The 23,609-nt window shown below is 36.6% G+C and overlaps 2 protein-coding genes across 34 annotated transcripts in view; one reads left to right on the top strand and one right to left on the bottom strand.

Moving 5' to 3' along the window:
- ASAH1 (N-acylsphingosine amidohydrolase 1) overlaps positions 1 to 5,518 on the top strand; it is a 48,566-nt gene extending 43,048 nt beyond the window's left edge. Inside the window, exons 11-14 of the mRNA XM_032329271.1 lie at positions 2,763 to 2,894; positions 3,001 to 3,124; positions 3,549 to 3,605; positions 4,430 to 5,518. Coding sequence (XP_032185162.1) covers positions 2,763 to 2,894; positions 3,001 to 3,124; positions 3,549 to 3,605; positions 4,430 to 4,519 — 403 coding nt within the window. The 3' untranslated portion in view covers positions 4,520 to 5,518. The remainder of the gene's footprint in view (positions 1 to 2,762; positions 2,895 to 3,000; positions 3,125 to 3,548; positions 3,606 to 4,429) is intronic.
- Positions 5,519 to 7,906: 2,388 nt separating this feature from the next.
- The window catches only part of PCM1 (pericentriolar material 1), an 82,075-nt gene continuing 66,372 nt past the window's right edge, over positions 7,907 to 23,609 (bottom strand). For 25 of the 33 annotated variants that reach the window (XM_032329373.1, XM_032329380.1, XM_032329378.1 and 22 more), the window contains 9 exons: positions 21,828 to 22,025; positions 20,133 to 20,195; positions 19,747 to 19,882; positions 19,289 to 19,449; positions 16,267 to 16,342; positions 15,537 to 15,793; positions 13,789 to 13,881; positions 13,576 to 13,693; positions 7,907 to 8,071 (listed from right to left, as the gene is read on the bottom strand). In XM_032329373.1, coding sequence (XP_032185264.1) covers positions 8,034 to 8,071; positions 13,576 to 13,693; positions 13,789 to 13,881; positions 15,537 to 15,793; positions 16,267 to 16,342; positions 19,289 to 19,449; positions 19,747 to 19,882; positions 20,133 to 20,195; positions 21,828 to 22,025 — 1,140 coding nt within the window. In that variant the 3' untranslated portion in view covers positions 7,907 to 8,033. Of the gene's footprint in view, positions 8,072 to 11,264; positions 11,981 to 13,575; positions 13,694 to 13,788; positions 13,882 to 15,536; positions 15,794 to 16,266; positions 16,343 to 19,288; positions 19,450 to 19,746; positions 19,883 to 20,132; positions 20,196 to 21,827; positions 22,026 to 23,609 lie in introns of those variants that run through there. The other 8 variants (XM_032329377.1, XM_032329398.1, XM_032329396.1 and 5 more) reach the window with 1 other exon arrangement.

Consider the following 23,609-nt stretch of genomic DNA (forward strand, 5'->3'; position numbering starts at 1 on the left):
TTTTTTACAATATGTATTTGGTTTTTGTTTCCATTAACTCCCAAAAGCCTTATAATTTCCTAAGTGTTGAGAATGATAAATGTGTTTTTTGTTATGGTAATGAGACCAGTTATTTAATCAGTCATGCTGATGTAATGAAGCTTCCATAAAAGCCAAAAAGGAGAGGGTTTGAAGAGCTGGGTAGGTTAACACACCATCTGGGGAGAGAGGCATGCTTTGAATGCATGGAAACTCTATGTCCTCACATACCTTGCCCTATGCAGTCTTTATATGGCTGTTGCTTCATATCGTTTATCATATCCTTTAATAAACTGGTAAACATGTTTCCTTGAGTACTATGAGCCCTTCAGGAAATTCACTGAAACTCAAGAGGAGCTTGTTGCAGCTTCCAGTCTCAACCAGTCCGCTAGAAGCTCGGGTAATCAGAACTGGCACAATGGGTCTTAGAACTGGCCTCCCAGGTGGGGGATGGGATGTAATCTTGTTTGTGAGTCTGAATCCTTAACCCGTGGAATACAGTGCTGTCTCAGGGTAGATAGCGTCAGAATTGAGTTTTCTTGGATTCCTGCAGGGTTGGATGTGGCAAGCCCCCTCGCACCCTCCAATGTTAAAGTTGGGTCCAGGAATCATAGAAGAACTAGTTCTTTATATATTTTGTATATTAACTCTATCAGATATATGATTTGCATGTACTTTCTTCCTTTCACTGGATTGTGTTTTCATTTTGTTGATGGTTTTCTTGCTATGCAGCTTTTTAGTTTGATATACTTCCACTTGTTTTTGTTGCCTTTTTGCTTTTGGTGTCAAATTCAAAAACTCCTCACCAAGACTAATGTTAAGGACTTTATACCTTATATTTGCTTCTAGGAATTTTATGGCTTTAGGTCTTATGTCCATATCTTTAGTTCATTTTGAGTTGAGTTTGTGTAGAACGGTGGATTAGTTTCATTCTTTTGCATGTTACTGCCCTTTCCCAATTGTGTATTCTTGGCTCTGTTGTAAATTTGTTAACCATATATAAATGGGTTTGTTTCTGGGCTGTCTGTGTGTGTTATTATGCCAATATCATACTGTCTTAATTTCTAATTATTGTTTTGTAATATAGTTTGAAATCAGGAAATGTAATGCCTCCAGCTTTGTTGTTCTTATGATTGCTTTGGCTATTTGGAACCTTTTGTCGTTCCATTCAAATTTTAGGATTGTTCTATTTCTGTGAAAAGTGCTACTGGAATTTGCACTGAATCTGTAGATTGCTTTGGGTCATATGGACATTTTAACAATATTAATTCTTCCAATTCATGAACACATATATTTGTGTCTTCTTCCATTTTTCTTATCAATGTCTTATAGTGTTCAGTGTAGACACGTCTTTCACCTTCTTGGTTAAATTTATTCCAAGGTACTTTATTCTTTCTAATGCAGTTGTAAATTTCTCTTTCTGGTAGTTCATTATTAGTGTGTAGAAAAGCAGCTGAATTTTGTATATAGATTTGTGCTTCTGAAACTTTACTGCATTTGTTTATCCTCACAGTTTTTCAGTAGAATCTTTAGGGTTTTCTATATAGAGTATCATGTCATCTGCTATTAGTGACAATTTTACCTCTTCCTTTCTGATTTTGATGCTACGTCTTTTTCTTGCCTAATTGCTCTGGCTTATACTGAATAAAAATGGTGAGAGTAGACATCTTCGTCTTGTTCCTAATACTAGAGGAAAGCTTTCAGCTTTTCACCATTCCTTGACTACAATGTTAGGGCTTGTCATATGTGGCCTTTATTATGTTAAGATATGTTCCCTCCTCTATACCCACTTTGTTGACAGTTTTTATCATGAAAGGATGTTGAATTCTGTCAAATGCTTTTTCTGAATCTATTGAGATGATCATATGCTTTTTATTCCTCATTTTGTTAATGTGGTGTATTACATTGACTTGTGGATGTTGATCCATTCTTGCACCCCTGGAATAAATACCACTTGATTATGGTGTATGATCCTTTTAGTGTATTATAGTCTATTTTAAATTACTCATATTAAAATAAAAAAATATTTTCTCGTTAATCTCCCATTGAAGAATTCTTTCAGAGTTTCTAGGTTAACCTTTGACATTCATATGGAATTCATGCTTTGTGTATTTAAATCAAAAAATAAACTGATTTATTTAAAAAGTGCTAGGGATAGTGCCAGTATAAAGGGTACCTGTTAGTTTTTCTTGATTTACAAAAAACCCATCCATACACAGAAGAAAATTTGTACAATAAAATCTTCATTTAAACTGTTAATAACTGTTAAAATAGAAGTTATATTCTGTGCTGGTACAGAAATTTTGTAATAGCCAGCACTACATCCAAGTGACCTAGAATAAATGGGTATCATTCCTATTTTTAATGAGTTCAAGGGAGTAAGATTTAGTGACCTTTCTAATAGCCCAGTTTTCCAAGGTTACTTTCTATTCCCTAAGTCCTAGAAATAGTAATTAGTACTATTTCTTCTTGATCTGTTGTTGAGTAAAAGGCTTAGACAACGAGGGTGGAAGATAATCTCTCGAGACCATTTGGTTTGTCCTTCAGATTAGAGGGAATATTTCAGATCTCAGTGTTTCACCACATGGTGTTGGCGATTGTTCCTCCATGAGCCATTGCTCACCATCCCTTTCTAAAAGAACATGTTTCTCAGATACTTGTGTTCCCTTAGTTTCCACGACGAAAAATTTTTCATTCCAAGTTACTTAAAAACGTTTTTTTTTTTTTTTAATGTTTCTATGTAGTTATGAGGAAGCCAAGAATATATTGACCAAAACCAAGATATTGGCCCCAGCATACTTTATCCTGGGAGGCAACAAGACTGGGGAGGGTTGTGTGATCACACGAGACAGAAAACAATCTTTGGATGTATATGAGTAAGTACACTTGTTCACACAAAATAAATAGGAACTAAAGCCTAGACTGACATATTTACAGGTTTAAGGCAAGAAGCCTAAGCAGAATTTCTCCTTTTGTATCTAGACTTAACACCAAGCAGGACAGATGGTATGTAGTACAAACAAATTATGACCGTTGGAAAAGCCCTTTCTTTCTTGACGATCGCAGAACACCTGCAAAGATGTGTCTAAACCAGACAACCCAAGAGGTACGTTCATAATGTAATTATGTGGAAAGAAATGGTGACCTTTAAAGAGTATCTAAGTTGTGGCATTTTTCTTTGGCCTTCGACGAATTTATAAACTTTGTGATGAGTATCTCTGGACAATTTGTACTGAGTTTTTGTTTTGAATTGAAAGATCAAAATTGTACTGTATTTGCCTTTTTGACTCTAATACTGGACACCACTCTTTAAAGCTGAATGACTAACAGGCAAGAATTAAAAGGGCAAAAGAGAGAGAAAGTGATATATTAATATCATTAACTCTCATTCTAAGAGTGACTCCAAGAGAAATTATTTTAGGGGATTGTGGGGAGATTGACTGAAGAATGTCTTTGTTTCTAATGACCCATTTGTATGGATAAGGCTGCTGATATCTGCATTAACTTAATAACTTATTTTTGTGTTTTAGAATATCTCATTTGCAACCATATATGATGTCCTATCAACAAAACCTGTCCTCAACAAGGTATTTAAAATATATGTGTGTGTGTGTATACTTTTAGGGAAGTAATTTGGTCCTGTTTTTATCTTTCCCTGTTATCTTGGATCAGTCAGAGCGAGGACCCCAAGTCATGTTCTGCTTAAGGTTGATTTTTAAAAATGTTTTTATGTGACAAAACAGTAACTCTTGGGATATGACAAACCAATTAGTGTGGTTCTTTGTCCAAAACTGGTAAAAATACTCTTTCCAATTTGACTTCCATGACATTTGAATCAAATGTAGCCTTTTACTTTTTTGACTTCCCCTGTCAGAAATTTATGCTGTACACTATAACTAACACCTAAAACTCAACAGAGTCTGAAGTGTGTTTATAGATGGAGCTTTGTGCCTGCATAGTTTCCCCCACTGTGTCAGGAACACAGTAAGGATAAGGACAGTCACAGCTAAGCTGGTTATAGTCCGTGGTCTACATAGGCTTTGCAGGACTACTGTTTATACTGTTGAGGAGGGTTGAGTATTAAAGTTTTGTGGTGAAGCAGTGTAGTACTCAGGAGTAAGATCTCATAAGGAGCTGAGGGGATTTTCACCTAGGCCTGTTTATATTCATGACCTGGAATAATGGCACTATTGAAGTTAGTTGTCTTAATTATTTTTTACTTATATTCCTAAATGGTGAACTAGAACTATTGTTATTAACTTAGTAACTATTTACATCTATGTATATTTAATGTCTTTATTTATATACAATTTATATATTAAGTAACTTCATAAAGCAGTTTGACTTGTACCAAAATTAACATAAGTCAGAATTGGAAACATCCTTAAAATAAAAGTAACTTTTCTTTCAGCTGACTGTATTCACAACCCTGATGGATGTTACCAAAGGTCAATATGAAACTTACCTGCGGGATTGCCCAGACCCTTGCATAGGTTGGTGAGCATACACCTGGCCCCTAGAATGCTCTCTGCGTGGCATGAAGATGGAAACTCACATGCATCAAACTAGTGCAGCCGTCTGATCTCCTTCCAAAGACCAAGACTCAGGGCAGTTTCTCGTTGAGGCATGAACTTGTCTTTCTTGTGTTTACAGTTCAGACGATTTTTGCCGTAACAGTTGATTGTTCTGTTTGCAGGTAACTTCTTTATATACAAAAATCAATCATCTAGAATTTGCAGTTTCACTTCACTTTGACTTTTAGGGATAGGGATGGGCAATGAATCTATTAGGGGACCCACCTCCATAGAATAAAAGCAAGATTCTCGGTGGGTGTTGAATCCAGCACATCTGTACATAGTTCAGTTTCTCAATTCAATCCGTAAGCTTTTTAATTTTCTTTTCCTCTGGTTCAAATTACTATTAAAATTAGCACACCATGGTCTTTGCTGTCTATGACAGCAATGTAATTTCACTGATTTTGATTGGAGGGGGATGAGACAGACCTTCAGCTGTGTATTTCTCTTAAGGGGCAGTAATACTCAAGGCTTTGACCCTCAATAGAAGTACTTATTTTGGGTTCATGAAGCAATCCATCTGCAAGACAGCCTTTCATACACAGAACTTACACATTCCCTTTTTCATAATTACTCTACCTCCCAGTAAGTCCAGGCAGTTGTTAACTTCAAACACGGAGTCTCACGTTCTGTGAATTAATAGCCTTATGGAATTGAGAGGTGAACCCGTAAAGTTACATTAGTATCATTCACTTAATAAATGTTTAGTTTGTCTTTCTGATCCCTATGTATTTTTAAAAAAACTTAGTTACTAAAAATGTTTTTCAGAAATCAGTCCTATTTATGGAAAGTGCTAATAATAAAACTTGTTAACCTTTCAGACTTTAACAGTTAACTGTGAAATGCATGCCAGTTGGGTGAGACTGTGTCCACTTTATTTTGTATGTTGTGTTCATGATGCTCAATAAACAGTCATTGGAAGTAGTGTCAGTGGTCATATATGCTGATTCAGTGTACACCCACATGCCAGTTTGGGGGCGGGGCTTATTAGGGAGAAAGTGAAGCTGAACACAGCATCTGAATTAAATTACAGGGGTTACGTAGGCGGGTTCTTCAGTTTATGACTACCTGCTCACCATCTTACATGACTAATCCTTCCACCTCTAAACCCAGTGGTGTCAGCAGTATGCAGGTGTCCAAAGGCTATTTTTCTCCTGGGAGGAGGTGTTTCCACAAAACTATAATGATACTATCTTAGTGAAGCCAGAGGAATTATAAGAGGATTTGTGTTAAAATAGGATTTGAATTAAAAAAAAAAAAAAAAAAAACCTCAGGGGTGCAGCAGCTGGCTCAGTCAGAGGAGCATGCAACTCTGGATCTTGGAGTCATGAGTTGAAGCCCAGTTTTGGGTGTGATTACTTAAAAATATAAATAGAATCTTAAAAAGCCCACAACTTCAGATTTTGTTCCTCTTATAAAAATGAAGTGAGGTAAACTTGTATTTTTTCTAAAGTTGTAACCTTTGATATTCATAAATAGGTGAGATGCTAATTGTTTTAGACCAGTTCCTCAGGACTACCTCAGCGGATAGGGAGGAACTAACACGCATTAAGATTTTAGGTAGCATTGCTTAGTGGTAAAGAAGCAGTTACAAAATAGGATGTGGAGTGTAAGTCTATATATAGAAGTACTTGTGCAAAATTAGATAAAAATCTAGAATATAGAAAGATGACGGACAGGATGTTTACTAAAATGCTGACAGTAGTTCCCACTGAATAGCTGTATTAATTCCTGTATTAATTTGGTTTTTAATTTGGAGAGGACATTAATGAGATTGTAGGTGTACATAGTTTTACAACACTTTGCTTTATTGTGCTTCACAGGTAGTGTTTTTTACAAATACGTTTGTAGCAACCTTGCGTCAAGCACCGTTTTTCCAGTAGCATTTGCTCACTTTGTGCCTGTGTCACATTTTAGTAATTCCCACAAAACTGAAGACTTTTTCATTGTTACTGTATTAGATACAGTGATCTACCCACCACCCATTTTCCCGTCTCTTTCCCTCTCCTTGCGCCTCCCTATTCCTGGAGACACAATGGTATTGAAATCAGGCCAATTAATAACCATACAGTGGCTTCTAAGTGTTTAAATGTCCATTTATCTATTGATGAACACTGTTGTTTCCATGTGTTGGCTATTGTTAATAATACTGATATAAACACAGGAGTACATGTATCTTCCTAAATTCATGCTTTCATTTTCTTTGGGTTAACAGCAAGTAGTGGCATTACTGGATTGTGTATTTGTTTTTAATATTTAAAGGAACCTCCACACTCTTGTCCACAGTGGCTGTACCAGTTTGCATTCCCAGCAGTGCATGAGGGTTTGTTCCCTTTTTTCCATGTCCTCACCTACGCATATGTGTTATCTCTTTGATACTAGCCCTTCTGACAGGTGTGAGGTGGTAGCTCATTGTGGTTTTGATTTGCATTTCCCTGATGAGGGATGCTGAGCATCTTTTAATGTATATGTTGGCCACCTGGATGTCTTTGTTGGAAAATGTCTATTTGGATCTTCTGCCCATTTTTAATGGGATTTTTTGTTTGTTTGTTTTTGTTGCTATTATGTTTTAGGAGTTCTTTATATAGTTTGGATATTAACTCTTTATTGGCTGTGTCACTTGCAAATACCTTCTCCCATTCAGTAGGTTGCCATGTCTCATTTTAAATCAAAAGCTAAAAATGACTAAGCTCAGTGAGGAAAGCGGAGAGAAAGCCAAGAAAGGCCGACAACTAGGACTCTTGTGCCAAACAGGCCAAGTTGTGAATGCAAAGAAAAGTTCTTGAAGGACACTGAAAGTGCTATTCTAGTGAACATATGAATAGTAAGAAAGTACAACAGCCTTATTGCTGATATGGAGAGAATTTTAGTGGTCTGGATAGAAGATCAAGCAAGCCACATTTCCTTAAAGCCTAATCTAGAGCTTTCATCTTGTGAAGGCTAAGAGAGGTGGGAAAGCTGCAGAAGAAAAAGGGGCAAGTTAGCAGAGGTGGGGTCATGAGGTTTGAGGAGAGAAGCCATCTCTGTTAACATTAAAGTGCAGGGTGAAGCAGCGAGTGGGGATGGAGAAGCTGCAGCAGGTTACCCAGATTTAGCTCAGGGTATCAATGCAGGCAGCAACACTAAACAGATTTTCAGTGCAGATGAAGCAGCTTTCTTTTGGAAGATGCCATTTAGGAATTTCATAGCTAGAGAGAAGTCAGTGCCTGGCTTCATAGCTTCAAAGGGCAGGCTGTCTCTATGTTAGGAGCTATTGCAGCTGGTCACCTTAAGTTGAAGCCAATGCTCAATGACCATTCTGTACACAAAGCACATTGGTTTACAACCTGATTTACTGAATATTTTAAGCCCGTGACTGAGACCTTCAGCTCAGAAAATTGACTTCTTTCACAAGACGACTGCTCATTAACAACGTGCCTGGTTACTGAAGAGCTCTGATGTTCATGGACAACGCAACATGACTCCTGCTGTTTTCATGCCTGCGAACACAACATCCACACTGCAGCACCACATGAATCAAGGATTTTTTACTTACTCTATATGAAATATATTGTCTTACTCTATATGAAATATATTTGTAAGGCTATAGCTGTCCTAGACAGTGATTTCTGAGATGATCTGTGCAATGTAAATTAAACCTTCTGGAAAAGATTCACCATTCTAGATGCCATGAACAACATTTGTGATTCATGGGAAGAGGTCAAAATATCAGTGTTGACATGAGTTTGAAAGTTGGTGATTGCAACCTTCAAGGATGCCTTTAAGGGGTTCAAGACTTCAGTGGAGGAATTAACTACAGATGTGGTGGAAATAATTAGAGAACTAGAAGGGAAGCCTAAAGGGGTGCCTGAAGCTCAGAGCATGCAATTCTGGATCTTGGGGTTTTAAGTTCAAGCCTCATGTTGGGTGTAGAGATTGCTTAAAAATAAAATCTTTAGGAAAAAAAGAAGAGGAGCCTAAAGATGTGACAGAACTGCTGGCATCTCATCAAACTTGAATGGATGAGGAGTTGCTTCTTATGGATGAGCAGAGAAAGTGGTTTCTTTAGATGGAGTCTACTACTGGGGAAGATGCTGTGAAGACTGTTGAAATGACAAGAAAAGACTAAGAAAATTACATCAACTTAATTGATAAAGAGGCATCAGGGTATGAGAGGACTGACTCCTATTTTGGAATAAGTTCTGTGGGTAAAATGCTATCGAACAGCACAGTATACAGGAGAGAAAGGAAGTCCATTGATGCGGGCAAACTTCATTGTTGTTTTAAGAAACTGCCATGGCCAAACCATCCTTCAACAGCCACCACCCTTGATCAGTCGGCAGCCATCAGCATCCAGGCAAGACCCTCTACCAGCAAAATGATTATAACTTGCTGAAAGCTCAGATGATGGTTGGCATTTTTTTCGTTTTTTGAAGATGTTATTTATTTGACAGAGAGTAGAGCAGGGGGACTGGGAGAGGGAGAAGCAGGTTCCCCGCTGAACAGGGAGCCTGATGGCAGGGCTCAATCCCAGGGCCCTGTAGTCAACAGACTACAGGGTAAACATACTATGAACTATATACTATAAACTGTAAACTATAGGGTAAACATAAACTTTTATATGCCCTGGGAAACCAAAAAAATTTACTTGACTCACTTTATTTCAGTGGTCTGGAACTGAACTTATAATATCTCCAGTGTATGCCTATACTACTTTCACACCATCATCAGTTGGAAAATCATAATTCCAACCTGTCAGTACATTAATTAGGTATGTAGGAGAGAACTCAAACTCAAGCTTTATAATGCGATTTGTTTTCAAAATATCCAAATCAATAACTTTCTGTAAATTGCTGGCCCAGGGTTATTCTAAGTCTGGGCAGATGAACTAATAATTAAAACTATATTATAAATCAAAGTTACTTAAAGGCATTCTATTCCTTAGTGGAAAATGAGCCAAGCAGAGACACCAGTGACTCTGAGGGAGCAACCAGATGTATGAAGGTGGCCAATATTAAAGCAGCAATTAGTTATGTGGCAAGAACAAGAAATGATGGCTTCTCCAGGCAAGGCGACTGGGCAGCTGTGTTTGCACAGTGAAATATGTGACATCCAGAGCCAATTATTTTTTACAGGTAAAGAATAAACGGTTTATATTAAGTAACACTGGGACAATAAACAAGAAACAAGCCAGGCTAACTTTGAGTAAGTATGAGAATGTTCTCTACATAGTATATGAAATAGATACAATTAAGAAATAATAGAATACACCTACCTACAGTGGAAGAAAAGTGGTCTTGAATTTGAGAAGTCTCCTCCCTGGCTAGTTGTTATGCCACTATTTTTTATGTCTTTGATTTTTTTTTGTTTGGTTCTATTTTTTTGTTGTTTTTTTACATTTAAAATTGTCAAGCCATAATTCTGGAATAATTTCTAAATCATAAATAAGGATGTCAGCTTAAATGAAAATGCAGTTCATGTTTGGATGGAGGATAGATATTTATTCACAGTGAAAACGCATGTACCCAGAGTTAATGTCACAAAATACAAAGATTATCTGCCCAGTCTGGTAAGCTCACTATTGTAAGCATTCTCTCAACCTGCACAGGTTCTCTCTCACTCACTTTCACCTTTTCTCCCTCTTTTATCTATAACCCGAATTTCACCTTAAAAATTAATGAACATGAATATTTAATGCTTAACCTTTGAGCAGTATTTATTAAGAATAAAGCAAATTATCTGATCTTCAGCCCCAGGTATTTTAAAGTGGAATTATCTTCTAAAACAGAAAACAATAGTAGGTGACAGCAGCTCTAACACAAGTTAGTGAAATAAGGTTCATAGGTGCTGGGAAAAGAACTCAGAAGTACAGGTCTTCACTGGACTGAACTTTAATCTGCATGTAGAGACACACGGCCGTTATATATGTAAGGCTCGGCTTGAGTGCCAACACATGAAATTCTCCTCTTTCTTTTCAGAGTCTAGAAAATATACAGGTATAGAACTTAAATATACATATAATCTAATTTATTGTTTTAGTTTCCTGGGAGTCAGGCCAACTGGGTAAGAATTCCTGATTCTGAATGATAGTCTTCTGAATGGGTTTTTTAATTAATGCTGGAGATCTATACCTCACGTAAATTTAAATTAATTAGCAATACAGTGAATGTCCTCATAGGGAAATCTTCATTTAACACTCCCTGAAGAGGCATTATTATTTTACACTGAAGTATAATGCAACTAAGACTTTTAAAGGAATACCAACCAACTTCTTTTCTAATGGGGTATTTCAGTAAATTGTTAATAAGTTTCATATACCACTAACTGAAACTAATTCTGTATATTTTATTCAAACAAAAACAAAAACAACCTCTAAGACTAACAGACTGACTTCACCATTAACTGGCTCTGTGAAGCCTTACTTAGGTATATGGCAAGTTTGCGATCTAAAGGTAATTCACCTTTGAAAAATTGATCAGCCTGGTAGTGAAGACATCCCATAGATGTTCCCTACTTAATACTTCATCTACATATCTGCTTCTCTCACCACACACAGAATCAACTGCTATCTCAAAACGCAAGTTCGTCTGAAGGCATATAGAGCCTTAATGTTCTGGTACATAAAATTCAGTTTTACAATCCCTACCTGAAAGGGTTTGGTTTTTCATGTAAAATTAATCACAGTGTTACTTGTTTGTGAAGAAAAACTTCCTACTTACGTAACACTTTTTTTTTTTTTTTTTAAAAGACCGTGGCAACACAGATAGGAATTGAATTCTGGAAAATATTTATCTGATAATTAATACTTACATTTTATAATAACTTCACCAATAACCTGAATACCTTTATAATTTTCCCTAATCCTGCACAGAATAAGACATGCAGGTATCTAGACTGAAAAGCAGTAATACTGTCATTACTTGGAAGCCTGATCTAACAGCCGGCTAAAATTCTGTATTTCTTCAAATTCTTGCTCTCCTCTAAATATCCTAGTCATACAGAACAGTGACTTACTGTATAGAATTCAACATAATTTCAAAAAAAGGTACTTTACAGGTAAGTCCAAACTTTATTTAAAACTACATCTTAAATTTAACGATGCCAAACATCACAAGAAAGGAAAAAGAAAACCAAAATGAAGACCAAAAAAAGGAAAGAAAGAAGAAAAACAAACAACCCCACAGTGTATCAAGGCTTCAATCTGTCCAGAATTCAGTTTCTGATGTTTTAAACTGCCACGGGCAGAAATTAGCACACCTATCAAGAATGCAGTGTCAAACTAATTTACATTTTTATACAGATCAAAACAGATGTTTATTTAGTGCCACGTTCATATATGCATTGACTAACGTAAAGCGAGTTAGATGAGTCTCAGAAGACATCTCATACGCTTTGGGCTCCCACTGTTTCTGAAAAACAGAATAATGTGCTATAAATTACTGAATTAAGACATTACTAGAATTTATTATTGTTCTCTTACATTAAAACTTTCAGCATGAAGTTACTATAAAGGAAATACTAATTTAGTTTATAAAAATAGATGAGGATTTCTGTTTGAAGATGGTAGATGAGTGGATACTTCCTGTCTCTTAAAGCTCCATCAGGAAAAAAACCCCAACAAAATAAAACCTATAAAACTGACTAAATCCGGACCACTAAGAGTGGCTAAGAGGGAGAGCAGGGCCTGGGACGACAACAAAGCCCTGGAATGCTGAAGCAGAAGGAGGTGCAAGGAGGCGGGGCGGGGCGGAGCACAGATAAGAGTCTCACAAGTAAAACTGGGCTCAATACTGGGAAATTAGCTGAAAGTTTGATAGTGAGTCTGTCCTTCTCTTCACCTAGGAAAAGCAAAAATTGATGAACTGACAGAATAACAAAAAGAAAATCCTTTGATTTTTGATGCAAGACAGTCTCCTCTGAGTGGCCCAGAGGTTGTGCTATTAGATCCATGAAGAAGGAAATATGGGATTATCACTTGGCTCTGCAATCAGTCATATTTACACAGAATGGTCTTCAGAAAAAGTAAAGAAGTTTTTTTGTTTTTGTTTTAAAAGACTTTATTTATTTAGACAGAGACAGAGATCACAAGTAGGCAGACAGAGAAAGAGACGGGGAAGCAGTCTCCCTGCTGAGCAGAGAACCCGATGAGGGGCTCGACCCCAGGACCCTGAGGTCATGACCTGAGCCGAAGGCAGAGGCCTAACCCACTCAGCCACCCAAGCACCCCAAAGTAAAGAAGTTCTAACTATTATAGTTACAAAAATGTGTGTTTGTTTTTATAACCTTAATGTAAGAAGAGGAGTAAAACTGAATAGAGAAAGCGGAAGGGTAAGGGAGTAGCAGCTAAGTAATGACCAAAGTTGATGGGACTAGAAAACATATATTTAAAATAACGAAGGTAACAAACAGAAAAACCAAATAGTGAAAGAAGGAGAGAGAAGTCCAAATGCTCACTTTTCATAGGGAAGATAAGAGATGTCTGAATTTTAAATTAAGAAAAGTTACAAGAATATTATTTAGATGGGTTATGGACATTGGGAAAGGTATGTGCTATGGTGAGTGCTGTGAAGTGTGTAAACCTGGCGATTCAAAAACCTGTACCCCTGGGGCTAATAATACATTATTTGTCAATAAATAAATAAACAAATTTTGAAAAAGAATATTATTTAGAGATAAAGAGGGTCTCATTCAAAAGAACTAAAAACCAATATTTAAAAGAAATGGGCTCCTGCCTGTTTATCACGAATTCTTTTGTACCTTTCCTTCTTAAAATTGTTGCTTCTACTACCTTGCTAAAACTCAGGATTTTAAAAATGGAAAAAAATTATCTGTTAATATCACTTTATAAATCAGGTAACAGATCAAGACTTTTTACAGAATTATGCTTCCCTTCCAATATTTGTCTTAAATCTTCCAAGTCCTAGTAGTGGATTTAAAAAACAAACTGATGGTATCAAGGTTCATTAATTTTTCAATACGATATGGTTCAAAGTGGTTAACTTACCAGGTTCCTTTAGTGTCTGAGAATTCCCAGCTAATTCTTCAGTCTGCATTTCACAAAGTATTTCACCAGATAAATGGTTTTTCTGTTCTTCTTCTACCATTTTCTTCCTTAGATCTGCCTTTGGAATGAAAAAAAAAAAAAGAAAGAAAATCAGTTTCCATCCCAGCAGTATTTGTCATATAAAGACAAGTTTAATTAAAGAGAGCAGAATACCTCTGAATATATTGTCAGTTTAAGTGGTAAATCTTCAACTTTCACAAAGTCTTCTTCATCAGATTTTTGACTTATGTTACCAGATTCTGCTTCCTGTGAGATAAATTGTATTGAATGAAGGCAAAGCACTCCATCTCTGGATCTAAACCTTTAAAGTAATCCATGCCAAGGATAAAATGGATTCTTATATACATCAGTAATTCTATCCTATTTCGGTTTTCTTCTGTGTTCAGCTCTATGAATTAAAGCAAAGCTGGAGTGCACGGGAAGGGCCATGCACTTGAAGCTGTGGGCCATACTGTCGAACGTTCCATCCCCATTTGCAAAAACAAAGAGCCAGCTTATACAGGTTAAAGGAAGAAATGGTAGTTACACTGAGGCCTAAAACAATTAAAAGAACAACTCTGGTTTCTTGATAATGTTTATAGAACGCATCAGAATGTATCCAGCAGAATTAAGTAAACATTTACATACAGACTTTCAGTATCAACTCTGGAAGCTGAGAAAGATAAAGCATGAATCTAGTGACTTACTTTTATTATCACTTCAGTGTCTCTCTGAAACTTAAATTCTTTTATTCTCCTGTTTCTCCTTTCTCATTTTTAATAGTATCATTTTACTAATACCCAAGTGGAAACCTTAGATTTTTCCTCTTCTTTCAACATTTCTCATCCAGCTCTAAGTTAGTACTTGGTTCCTACCATAAGGGAGCCTCCTAAAGTAGCATCCTTGACAACACTCATCAGTCATCGGATTCCTCTTCAAAAACCATGACGTTGGCCACTTGACTTTTGTCCCCTGCCTAAATTTCAAATTTAAATCCTTCTATAATCAAACTTTAATTTCAATTGCCTCCTAGAACAACTCTATGCACTCATTAAATTACAGTCAAAATAAGTCTAACAGGTAACTTCCAGAGTTATAAATGTTAATTTCACTGTTGTCGAAGCCATCAAAACAGGTTACTAGTTCTAGTAATGTTTTTGAAATAATTATACGCTTCCTGAGAAATTAGGATATCATAATTTTAACTATATCTTTAGTAAGAAAACTGATGTTAATTAAAAAAAATATATGTAACACATTCCTTAGACCTCAAAGTTTATTGTTATAAATTCCTTAATGTTTTTGAACAAGAGAAAGGATATAAAACACAATCCAAGGTCCAAAAAATAACCCACATGTTATAAAATTATAGCATGAAACAAAACTGTCCAGAGTAAAACAACTTACCTACCTACATCTTAAGTACAGATTTGCTACCATATATTTCTGTCATTTACCATAAGGAATCTACTGCTGTCAAACTGTAAACTTTAAGGTTTACCAAACCTGATACAGTTTTATCAAACTGTAAATCTTCAGGTTTATCAAATGTTTTTAAAACATTTCTGAAATGTTTTAAAACTGTTGAGATGTCAGGCCTGGGTACTGTAAGAGATTAATGATGATTCACATATCGTGTTCAGATCTGAACCTGAACTCTCTCAAGGTTGCTACCTAAAACTCAAAATACGGGTCATAAACTTATAAGAAAGTAGAACAGCTTTTAGATTTTGATATCTGATCATCTTAATTCACTATCACCCTTCTATTCAAGTTTAAACTAAGTTTGAGTAAGAAATACCTTTTGGCAGTTTCTAAACCTAAACACGAACACAAACCTCAACACAGTCTGTTTACAGACAGAAAATGTTAACCCGAAAAGGAAGAAATATGCATAGAAATGAAACGTAGATGATACATACATAGTCATTCACTAACACCGGAGATTCAGTATCAGGACTTCCAGCCAGAGAGCTCTCGGGAGTTTCCTGAGCAGATTTAACTTCTTTGACTGTAGGCACCAAGGTTTCGATTTCAGTTAAAGGTAAAGGCAAAGGATTAGGCTGTTTAGATGAATCAATGGTAGTGAGAGTGTCCTGTTGAACAGCGCTATTTAAAGGTTCCTCGTTTTCCAAGATATTGAGGTAACAGGGTTTCACAGGAGTGCTATCGTGGTCATCTGTCATCAGAACAAAGTCTTAATATTAGTGTAATGCAACAGTTATTAAATTTCAGTATTATACCAAAAAGACAGTATGTATGAAGGAGTAATCAAGACATTTAAGACTCAAAAGAAGGGACAACTGCAAGTTTTCCTTATCAATGATTCCTAAAATTAGTTGATCATATCCTGGAGATGTTTTAAAAATTAGATTCCTGAAGTCACCCAATTTCTAACGATATTCATGAGTAATACCCAGGAATGGGTATTAGATCCCTCAAGTTTGTATCTAAAGATGTTTTCTTTGAAGGTTTTTTCTGTGTGTTTGTCAACTTTTCTTGACAAAGAACTAAGGGAAATAAAAAAGACATACCTCAGGTCCAAAATACCTTCAAACTTACATAGCTAAGAATTTAATTTTTTTTTCTTAGCTTTTAAAAGTACATAAAGGGCACTTTAAATCTTAAAATTGAACACTTTAGATTTCTTGCCTTTACTAGTAGTGGGTTCTTGTTCTGATGGGACATTTTTGCTTTCTCCTGATTTTTCAAAGTCATGCTGTAGTACCTAGAAGGAAAAAGTGACGTCTTAATAGCAGGGCCTAAAATATATGGCCATTATATACAGGAGATGGTTAGGAGTTTATGGTGTTCGTCCAACCTGAGAGCTTCATACAAGTGAATTTAAAAATGTCTTCTGAAAATGTTTCAGGAAGGATGCTGTAGTTGAAACTTTAAGAGGGTTAAGTAGAACGTTTCATTTTCTTCTTAACCTCAAAATAATAGAGAACTAGAGTATTATGGATTCCACTATTTTTTTTTAAGATTTTATTTATTTATTTGACAGACAGAGATCACAAGTAGGCAGAGAGGCAGACAGAGAGAGAGGAGGAAGCAGGCTCCCTGCTGAGCAGAGAGCCCGATGTGGGACTCGATCTCAGGACCCTGAGATCATGACCTGTGCCGAAGGCAGCGGCTTAACCCACTGAGCCACCCAGGCGCCCCGGATTCCACTATTTTAAAATTGTTCTTTTTTTTTTTTCAAATCAGACTCAATCTTGAATGAAACTAAAAGATCACTTATTTGTGGAGCATAACAAATAGCATGGAGGACATGGGGAGTTAGAGAGGAGAAGGGAGTTGGGGGAAATTGGAAGGGGAAGTGAACCATGAGAGACTATGGACTCTGAAAAACAATCTGAGGGTTTTGAAGGGGCGGGGGGTGGGAGGTCGGGGTACCAGATGGTGGGTATTATAGAGGGCACGGATTGCATGGAGCACTAGGTGTGGTGCAAAAATAATGAATACTGTTAAGCTAAAAATAAAAAATAAATTAAAAAAAAAAGATACCCATTTATATGTTAAATGAATGGAAGAATTGACCAGGAGGGAAGAAAGATAAAGCCAAGTGCCTTCAGCAGGAGGAGAGAACAAAATCAGATTCATCTCATGCTTGGAGAAAGGAATACAGTGGTGGGTGAGAAGAGGGCAGTGGTGGTGGTTCTCGGAAGCTGTTAAAAGAAAATGCAAACATCAAGGTTCTTTCCCCCAACTTTAACAGAAAATGGGAGATTATATTTTGGATAAATTGAACTAGTAAGCCTCAGACCAGGGGGCTGCCTGGGGTAAGGGTGGGGTACAGAAAGCACAAATGAGGACAGGATAAAAAATCATGCTGAAAATAGGATTAAGCACAAATCTGTAGAGTGATGGGACCCCCAGCAGCATTCCCACATCTAGCTCCTGAACACGGGCACCCAAAGAGGTATGACTCCCAGGCAGAGAAGAAAGGAAGACCCTTCTTTGGAAAAACAAAGCACCTCAGAGAAAAGACCAATAGGTATTAACATTTGGGATTTTCTATCAAAAAGCTGTCTACCCAAATGTCCTACAGTGAAGCCCAGAATAACCCCAACCAGCTTCCTGGTGTATCATTTTTTAGTATGAACACCGAAGGTACCACAGACATTTGAAGAAACCGCCAGGTGGTAAGAGATGATAGCACTTCTTTGAACTAACAGCATGCTATAAAAAAGTAATCAGAAAATAAAAGTATTTAGAAATTAAAAATATGACATTCATATAAGTATTAAAGTCAAAGAAATCTCCCAGGAAGTAAAACAAAAAGAGCAAGGGAACGATAAAAGGGAGAGAGGAGAAAATTAGAAAATCAACACATGAGGGCTAATAATGTCTGATAATATTAATTCCAAGAGGAATTAAAAGAGAAAATGGAGGGGAAGCAATGCAAAAAAAGAAAATTTAATAAAATAAAGGACATGGTTATTGATTGCTTACAGACCCACTGAGTATGCAGTACAGGGAATGAAAAAAGACATAACAAGGGTATCAGTATAAAACTTCAGAACTCCGGGGAGTGGGGGCAGGGAGCTCTAGGGTGGGAAAGAAAAAAGAATACAAAGAGTCAGAACTGAAAAAGGCATCAGCCTTCTCAACAGAGGCACTGAACACTGGAAGACAAAGGAGGCACTGAAATGATGTTTCAACATGGAAGAATTTAAGATTTCCTTAGACCCATAATGTCTCAAAATGTTTCTTTTATGCACTCTTTCTCAGAGAGGTACTAGAAATGTGCTCTACCAAAAATGAGGCAAAAAGAGGACAAAACTGGATTCCACAAACAGATGGAATAAAGAATGACAAAGGAACTCCCAGGCTGCTAGCTAAGGAGCAGGTCTAATGAAGAGCCAAAGCCAGGACGGAGCGGGAAGGATGAAACGACAAACTGGTACATGCAGAGGAGTCCACTGAGAAGTTCATACAGCTGTTGCTGGGCAGAACAAAGACTTGGGTATGGAGTCAAAGAAAATCAGGCAAACAAAAAATGGAGACAATTATTAATTTCAAGTGAAAAAATGTATAAGAATAAGCAACAAACAGTATTTGCTTAATTGAGCAAGTCGGTAATATTTATGTGGTTTTGGTTAGATCTCTGGCTAAATGTAGATTTAAGCAAAAGATACAAATGAATGAGGAGGACAGGATTAATATAATTAAATGAGGAGTCTTAAGTGACCTCAAAGTCTTCATCTACTAGAATAGGAAGTCAATGGAGAATGTCTAACACATAACTAAATAAATATACACACATACTATTCAAAAATAGAGTTAAATAACGAAAGAAATCATACAAAATGCTGCCTATGGGACAGGATGAGGTGGAGGTAGGAAAGGGGATGATTTTATCATATACTGTTTCCATGTATAACTAGGAAGTAAAGATACATGAAAAATCCAGATCTTCTAGTAATGTCACAGTTTTTAGGACCTGTTAGCCCCACATCCCCCAAAATAAAAGCGCTTTAAGTATAAGCATTCCTAAATGTAAAAATAAACTAGTATTTGATTGAGATTTCTGTAAGGATGTTAAAAAGATTTGTTTATTCATGAAAATGAGAATAGGGAAACTGTAAATTCTGACATCCTTAAAAAGGATCTGCCTTCAGTAGTTAAAGACGACTGGGGGAAGGTGCGTTTGTCTGGACTGGAATACCTGATCATCGTGTTCCATTTCTTCTGTAGCTTCGGTGTTAGCCTGAAGTGAAGTCTGGACATCCACAGGCCCCTCTTCAAATTCTTCTATTTCTTCATCCTCATTCTCATCTTCTCCACTTCCATAATTAGTCAAAGCCTGAGTTTCAGCCTTGGACAAGTCTAAATTGATTAATACAGTTTTTAGGAAATTTTCAGCACTAAACCTTAAGAGTAGCTACCATGTACTGCATTCCTACACTGCCCAAGTCCTTTACATAGGATATCTGAAATCTTCCAAACAGTAAGCAGCGGAACACTGTGGTGCAGAAAGGACAGGGCATCTGGTCAGGGCCACACCAGATCATTCAGAGTTGTTGGGACACCTAATTCGACATTCACTACACTCTGCCCAACTGTCTGGATAAGTGACCTGTAAGGAGCTAACATACAAACCCAGTACAGAGCCTTCACACTTACTAATGGACACCGGACATTCTTCAGTTTCTTCATCTTCCTCTTGATCAGAAACATCCGACCTCACATTTTTGGGACCATCAGCACCATACATCTCAGATGTCTGAGTCTGCTTAACTGTTTCAGTTTCATCCTTGTCCTAGCCACAAATACATGTAATGAATTCCTTAAAATGCATTTTAAAAGGTATATACTAATAAGCGCATCACAAAAATTAGTCATGATCTAATAAAAAAATACAAGAAGTTGTTTTTAAGAGAAAATAAAGTTTTTTGGAAGAAAGGCTATTTGATGATAAAGTTTTCTCTCAAACATTAAGTTAAAGCTCTTAAAGTTATTTAATCTTTTGTCTCAAAAACATTGTTTTTAGGCACAAATTAGCCACTTACTTTGTCTTCATCATCAATTTCTCCAGCAGGTGAGCCATGATCTCCTTCAAGAATCCTTTTGGCCTATAAGCAAATTAAACAGAATTTAGGGGTGACCTTTCAGCATTATACTCAGATATTCAGTAACTTTAATATATGCTGTTTTTGACCACAATCCAAAGAGCTGAATGCTTTCTTAGAAATGTACATTCAACTATTTCAATGAAGTCTTTTAAATTAGCCAAACAAAAATCAACACTGCCTACCAGGAATAATGAGCATCTCAAATTCACTAATTCCAGAACAAAAACCTTTGACTCCCTCCCCAAGCCCCAGCCTCCTTCACAGCCTTCTGAATCTCAGTGAACGGCCCTTCACGTACCAATGCAGAAGTCAGACACCAGGAAGCTGCCTGTGCTCTACTTGTATTACTCACATCTGAACTGTAAGAATGCCTCACTGACTCAGCTGTCAAAATGGATCTGCTAGTGTGCACTCAGAGCTTAGTCACACCGTTCCCTACCTGCAGTACTACAACAGCCTTCCAACTGGTCTCTGCTTCTATCTCTTCCTTCCTACGATTCCTATGCAATGTGATATCTAAACCAGTCTTTTTAATTGCACATGTGATTATGTCCCTCCTCTATTTCAAAGTTTCCCATGGGTTTCCATCATGTTTAGAATAAAATCAAACAGAAGACCCTTAGCTGCCATTGTTAAGGTCCCATAATTTGGCTTTACACACCTAGGTAACCTCATCTACACTCTCGCTTCCTGTGAGGTATTCCCGCTACCCCGGCCATCTACAAGTTCTCCAAACTGCTCAATCCAGCCTCAGTCTTTTAACTTATAGTTTTCACTGCCTGGAATGTCCTTCCCTTTCATCTTCTTAATAAACGCCTTGTCTTTCTTGCCCTAGTTTATACTTCACCCACTTAAACAGCCTCACGAGACTGCCTATCTTTAAGTAGTCTTTACAAGCATTTATTATGGTTTTATCCTGTTTTATTTTCTTCAAGCACTTGGCAATGACTGAAATGATCTGAAACTTACCTATGTCTGGAGTGAAAACACTAAGAAAAGTGTGAAACAGGTGGCTTGACTTTTTCTACTTTAGATTTCAGGGAGAAGGGTGGCCTCTTTCCAGTTTGGGGCCTGATGTGCTTTCCTTCTTGTGATTATAGAGTCAAGAGGAGGGAGAGGTCTAAGGAAGAAACCTTCTGGTATCCCTCAAGTTGAGGAGAAAAATCCCATCCAATTTCATATGTGATCAAACTAATTTAATGAAGTATAAGAAGCTACAGAGATGTGCAGCCGAAGTCCTAACTTGTAAACAAGCATGTGTGCTGGTTGGGGTGACAGATATCCCTAGTAGCTCTAAGCTCTATCAAGGCTGGAACAGCTACTACAGACAGCTGGTCAAGAACTGGATCCCAGTAATCCTCTCTTTTTGGAGACTTGAGCGACAATTTTGTAAGACAGCTGATAACTCTTATCACCAATTCCTGTCTGCATTCCTAATCTTTTAGCCACTGAGGTCACATTTGAGATCCAGTATGTGCCTACCATCTGTACTGATTTAGATAATCTAATTAACTGCTTTTACTTAGAAAATATGTTAGCTGAGGTCAAGTATGCATTTAGTTAATAATGATCAAGAACTGTATTTTTATGCTAATTATAACTACTCCCAAAATCAAAATGAATGTTATTTACCTCTTTGGCATAAGACTGTATCACTCCAGCTGCTTCTATTTTCCTTTTGCACCTCTGTTTAACAGTTATACTATTATTATCCAAATCCTGCATCAGCTTAAAGAAAGCCAATTCATTAAACAACACTTCAGATATCTCTACAAGAAGATCTTCTCCACAGTCTTTCAGTTTTCTGCCGGCAAATTTTGCCAGTGAATCCTATTACAAAGATAAACCAAGTGATTTTAAGATTAAAATAAACTTCAATTGTGGGTAGAGCAATACAGAGGATTAAGAAGTTTAAATTACAATACTCACCTAGAGAAAAAAAAATTGTATTACTTTTTAATACAGAAAAGGCTAAAATTAATGGCTGAGATTACTACACAGATTACTTTTTTTAAGATTTACTTATTTATTTAGAGAGAGAGACAGACATGCAGGAGCAGGGGGAGGGGCAGAGGGAGAAGGAGAGAATCTCAAGCAGACTCCCCACTGAGCATCGAGCCCTACACAAGGCTTGATCTCAGGACCCTGAGACCAAGACCTGAGCAGAAACCAAGAGCTGGACATTTAACCGACTGAGCCACCCAGGTGCCCAACATGGTAATATTCTTTAGTGATATTAACCTAAGTAGGAATCATGCTAGTCTCCTCTAAAGAGTATATGAAAGGAAAAGAACAGGACATGTAATCATCAATAGATTGTCCCTAATTAATAGAACTGGTGGCCACAAATGAGTAAACCAGAGGATACATATTTACCATAGTAAGAAGCTGAGGTGCCCAGAGAGGAAAATACGAAGTCCTCCCTTTCTCAATGTTAACATCAGAGTACTTTTCAAGTTCCCCTGTTTTATATAAGCCAGGCAGTCATTCTAATTTAAACTTCTTCTTCAGAATCAGTTTAAAAGTAAACTTTAGCTCTATTCAAGTTGAAATAAAGCATCATCAAATGAGTAAATCAGCTATATTCTGGACATTTTTTCTAAAACTGCATTTCCTTTTCTTCCCAAAAATAAGGACTACGCCATTTAGAAAACAGGCAAACAACTATATTCTGTGTCTCCTCCCTCCAAAAAACCATCTCATCTAGCAAAATTGTAGAAGTATAAATGTGGCTGTGGAAAAAAAAAAAAAAAAAAAACCTCACTGAATAGGTTTCATAGAAAAAAGTAGATTTTAAGTTCTATCTCATGAAAAATTTTCAATAGTCTGGGCAAGATTTACTGTAAACCAGTCTTTATTCTTTTCTAGGTCCCTTTGTGGAAAAAAAAAAAAAAATCAGGTATGGGTTAAAAGAAAAGCAGCCAGGTTTTCTTAGGAAAAAAATCTTATTTCCAAATTAATATGCTGGCATCTGTCTCAATTATGTAACAGCAAACAAAACTGAAGAAGGACTGCATGGATCTTGATAATTATAAAGGATTTCTCTTTGAGCCTGATTCTAGAATGGAGTTATTTCTTTCTGTAGGAATAAACTACTTAATTTTATAAAAACATATTTATCTAAAATTATCCTAAACATTTTTAAACCATGTAACAACAGAGATGCCTAATATATTCCTTATATATTATGTGTTAGTACAATTCGGTTAAATAGAGCCATCATGACTTAAAACCTATTACTGAATTTGTACTTTGGTCTTAATAAAACAAAATGGAAAATTATAGTGATGGAAATTTACATCAAGCCTCAGGTTTTAAAAGTTATTGATAGACAAAGTGATAATACTTTCTTTAAAACCAATTTAAACACATAGGAAGTAAGGAATAGTTTTATGGGAAATTTCTGTAATAAAG

Source organism: Mustela erminea, chromosome 21, assembly GCF_009829155.1.
Source record: "Mustela erminea isolate mMusErm1 chromosome 21, mMusErm1.Pri, whole genome shotgun sequence".
Classification (NCBI taxonomy): domain Eukaryota; kingdom Metazoa; phylum Chordata; class Mammalia; order Carnivora; family Mustelidae; genus Mustela; species Mustela erminea.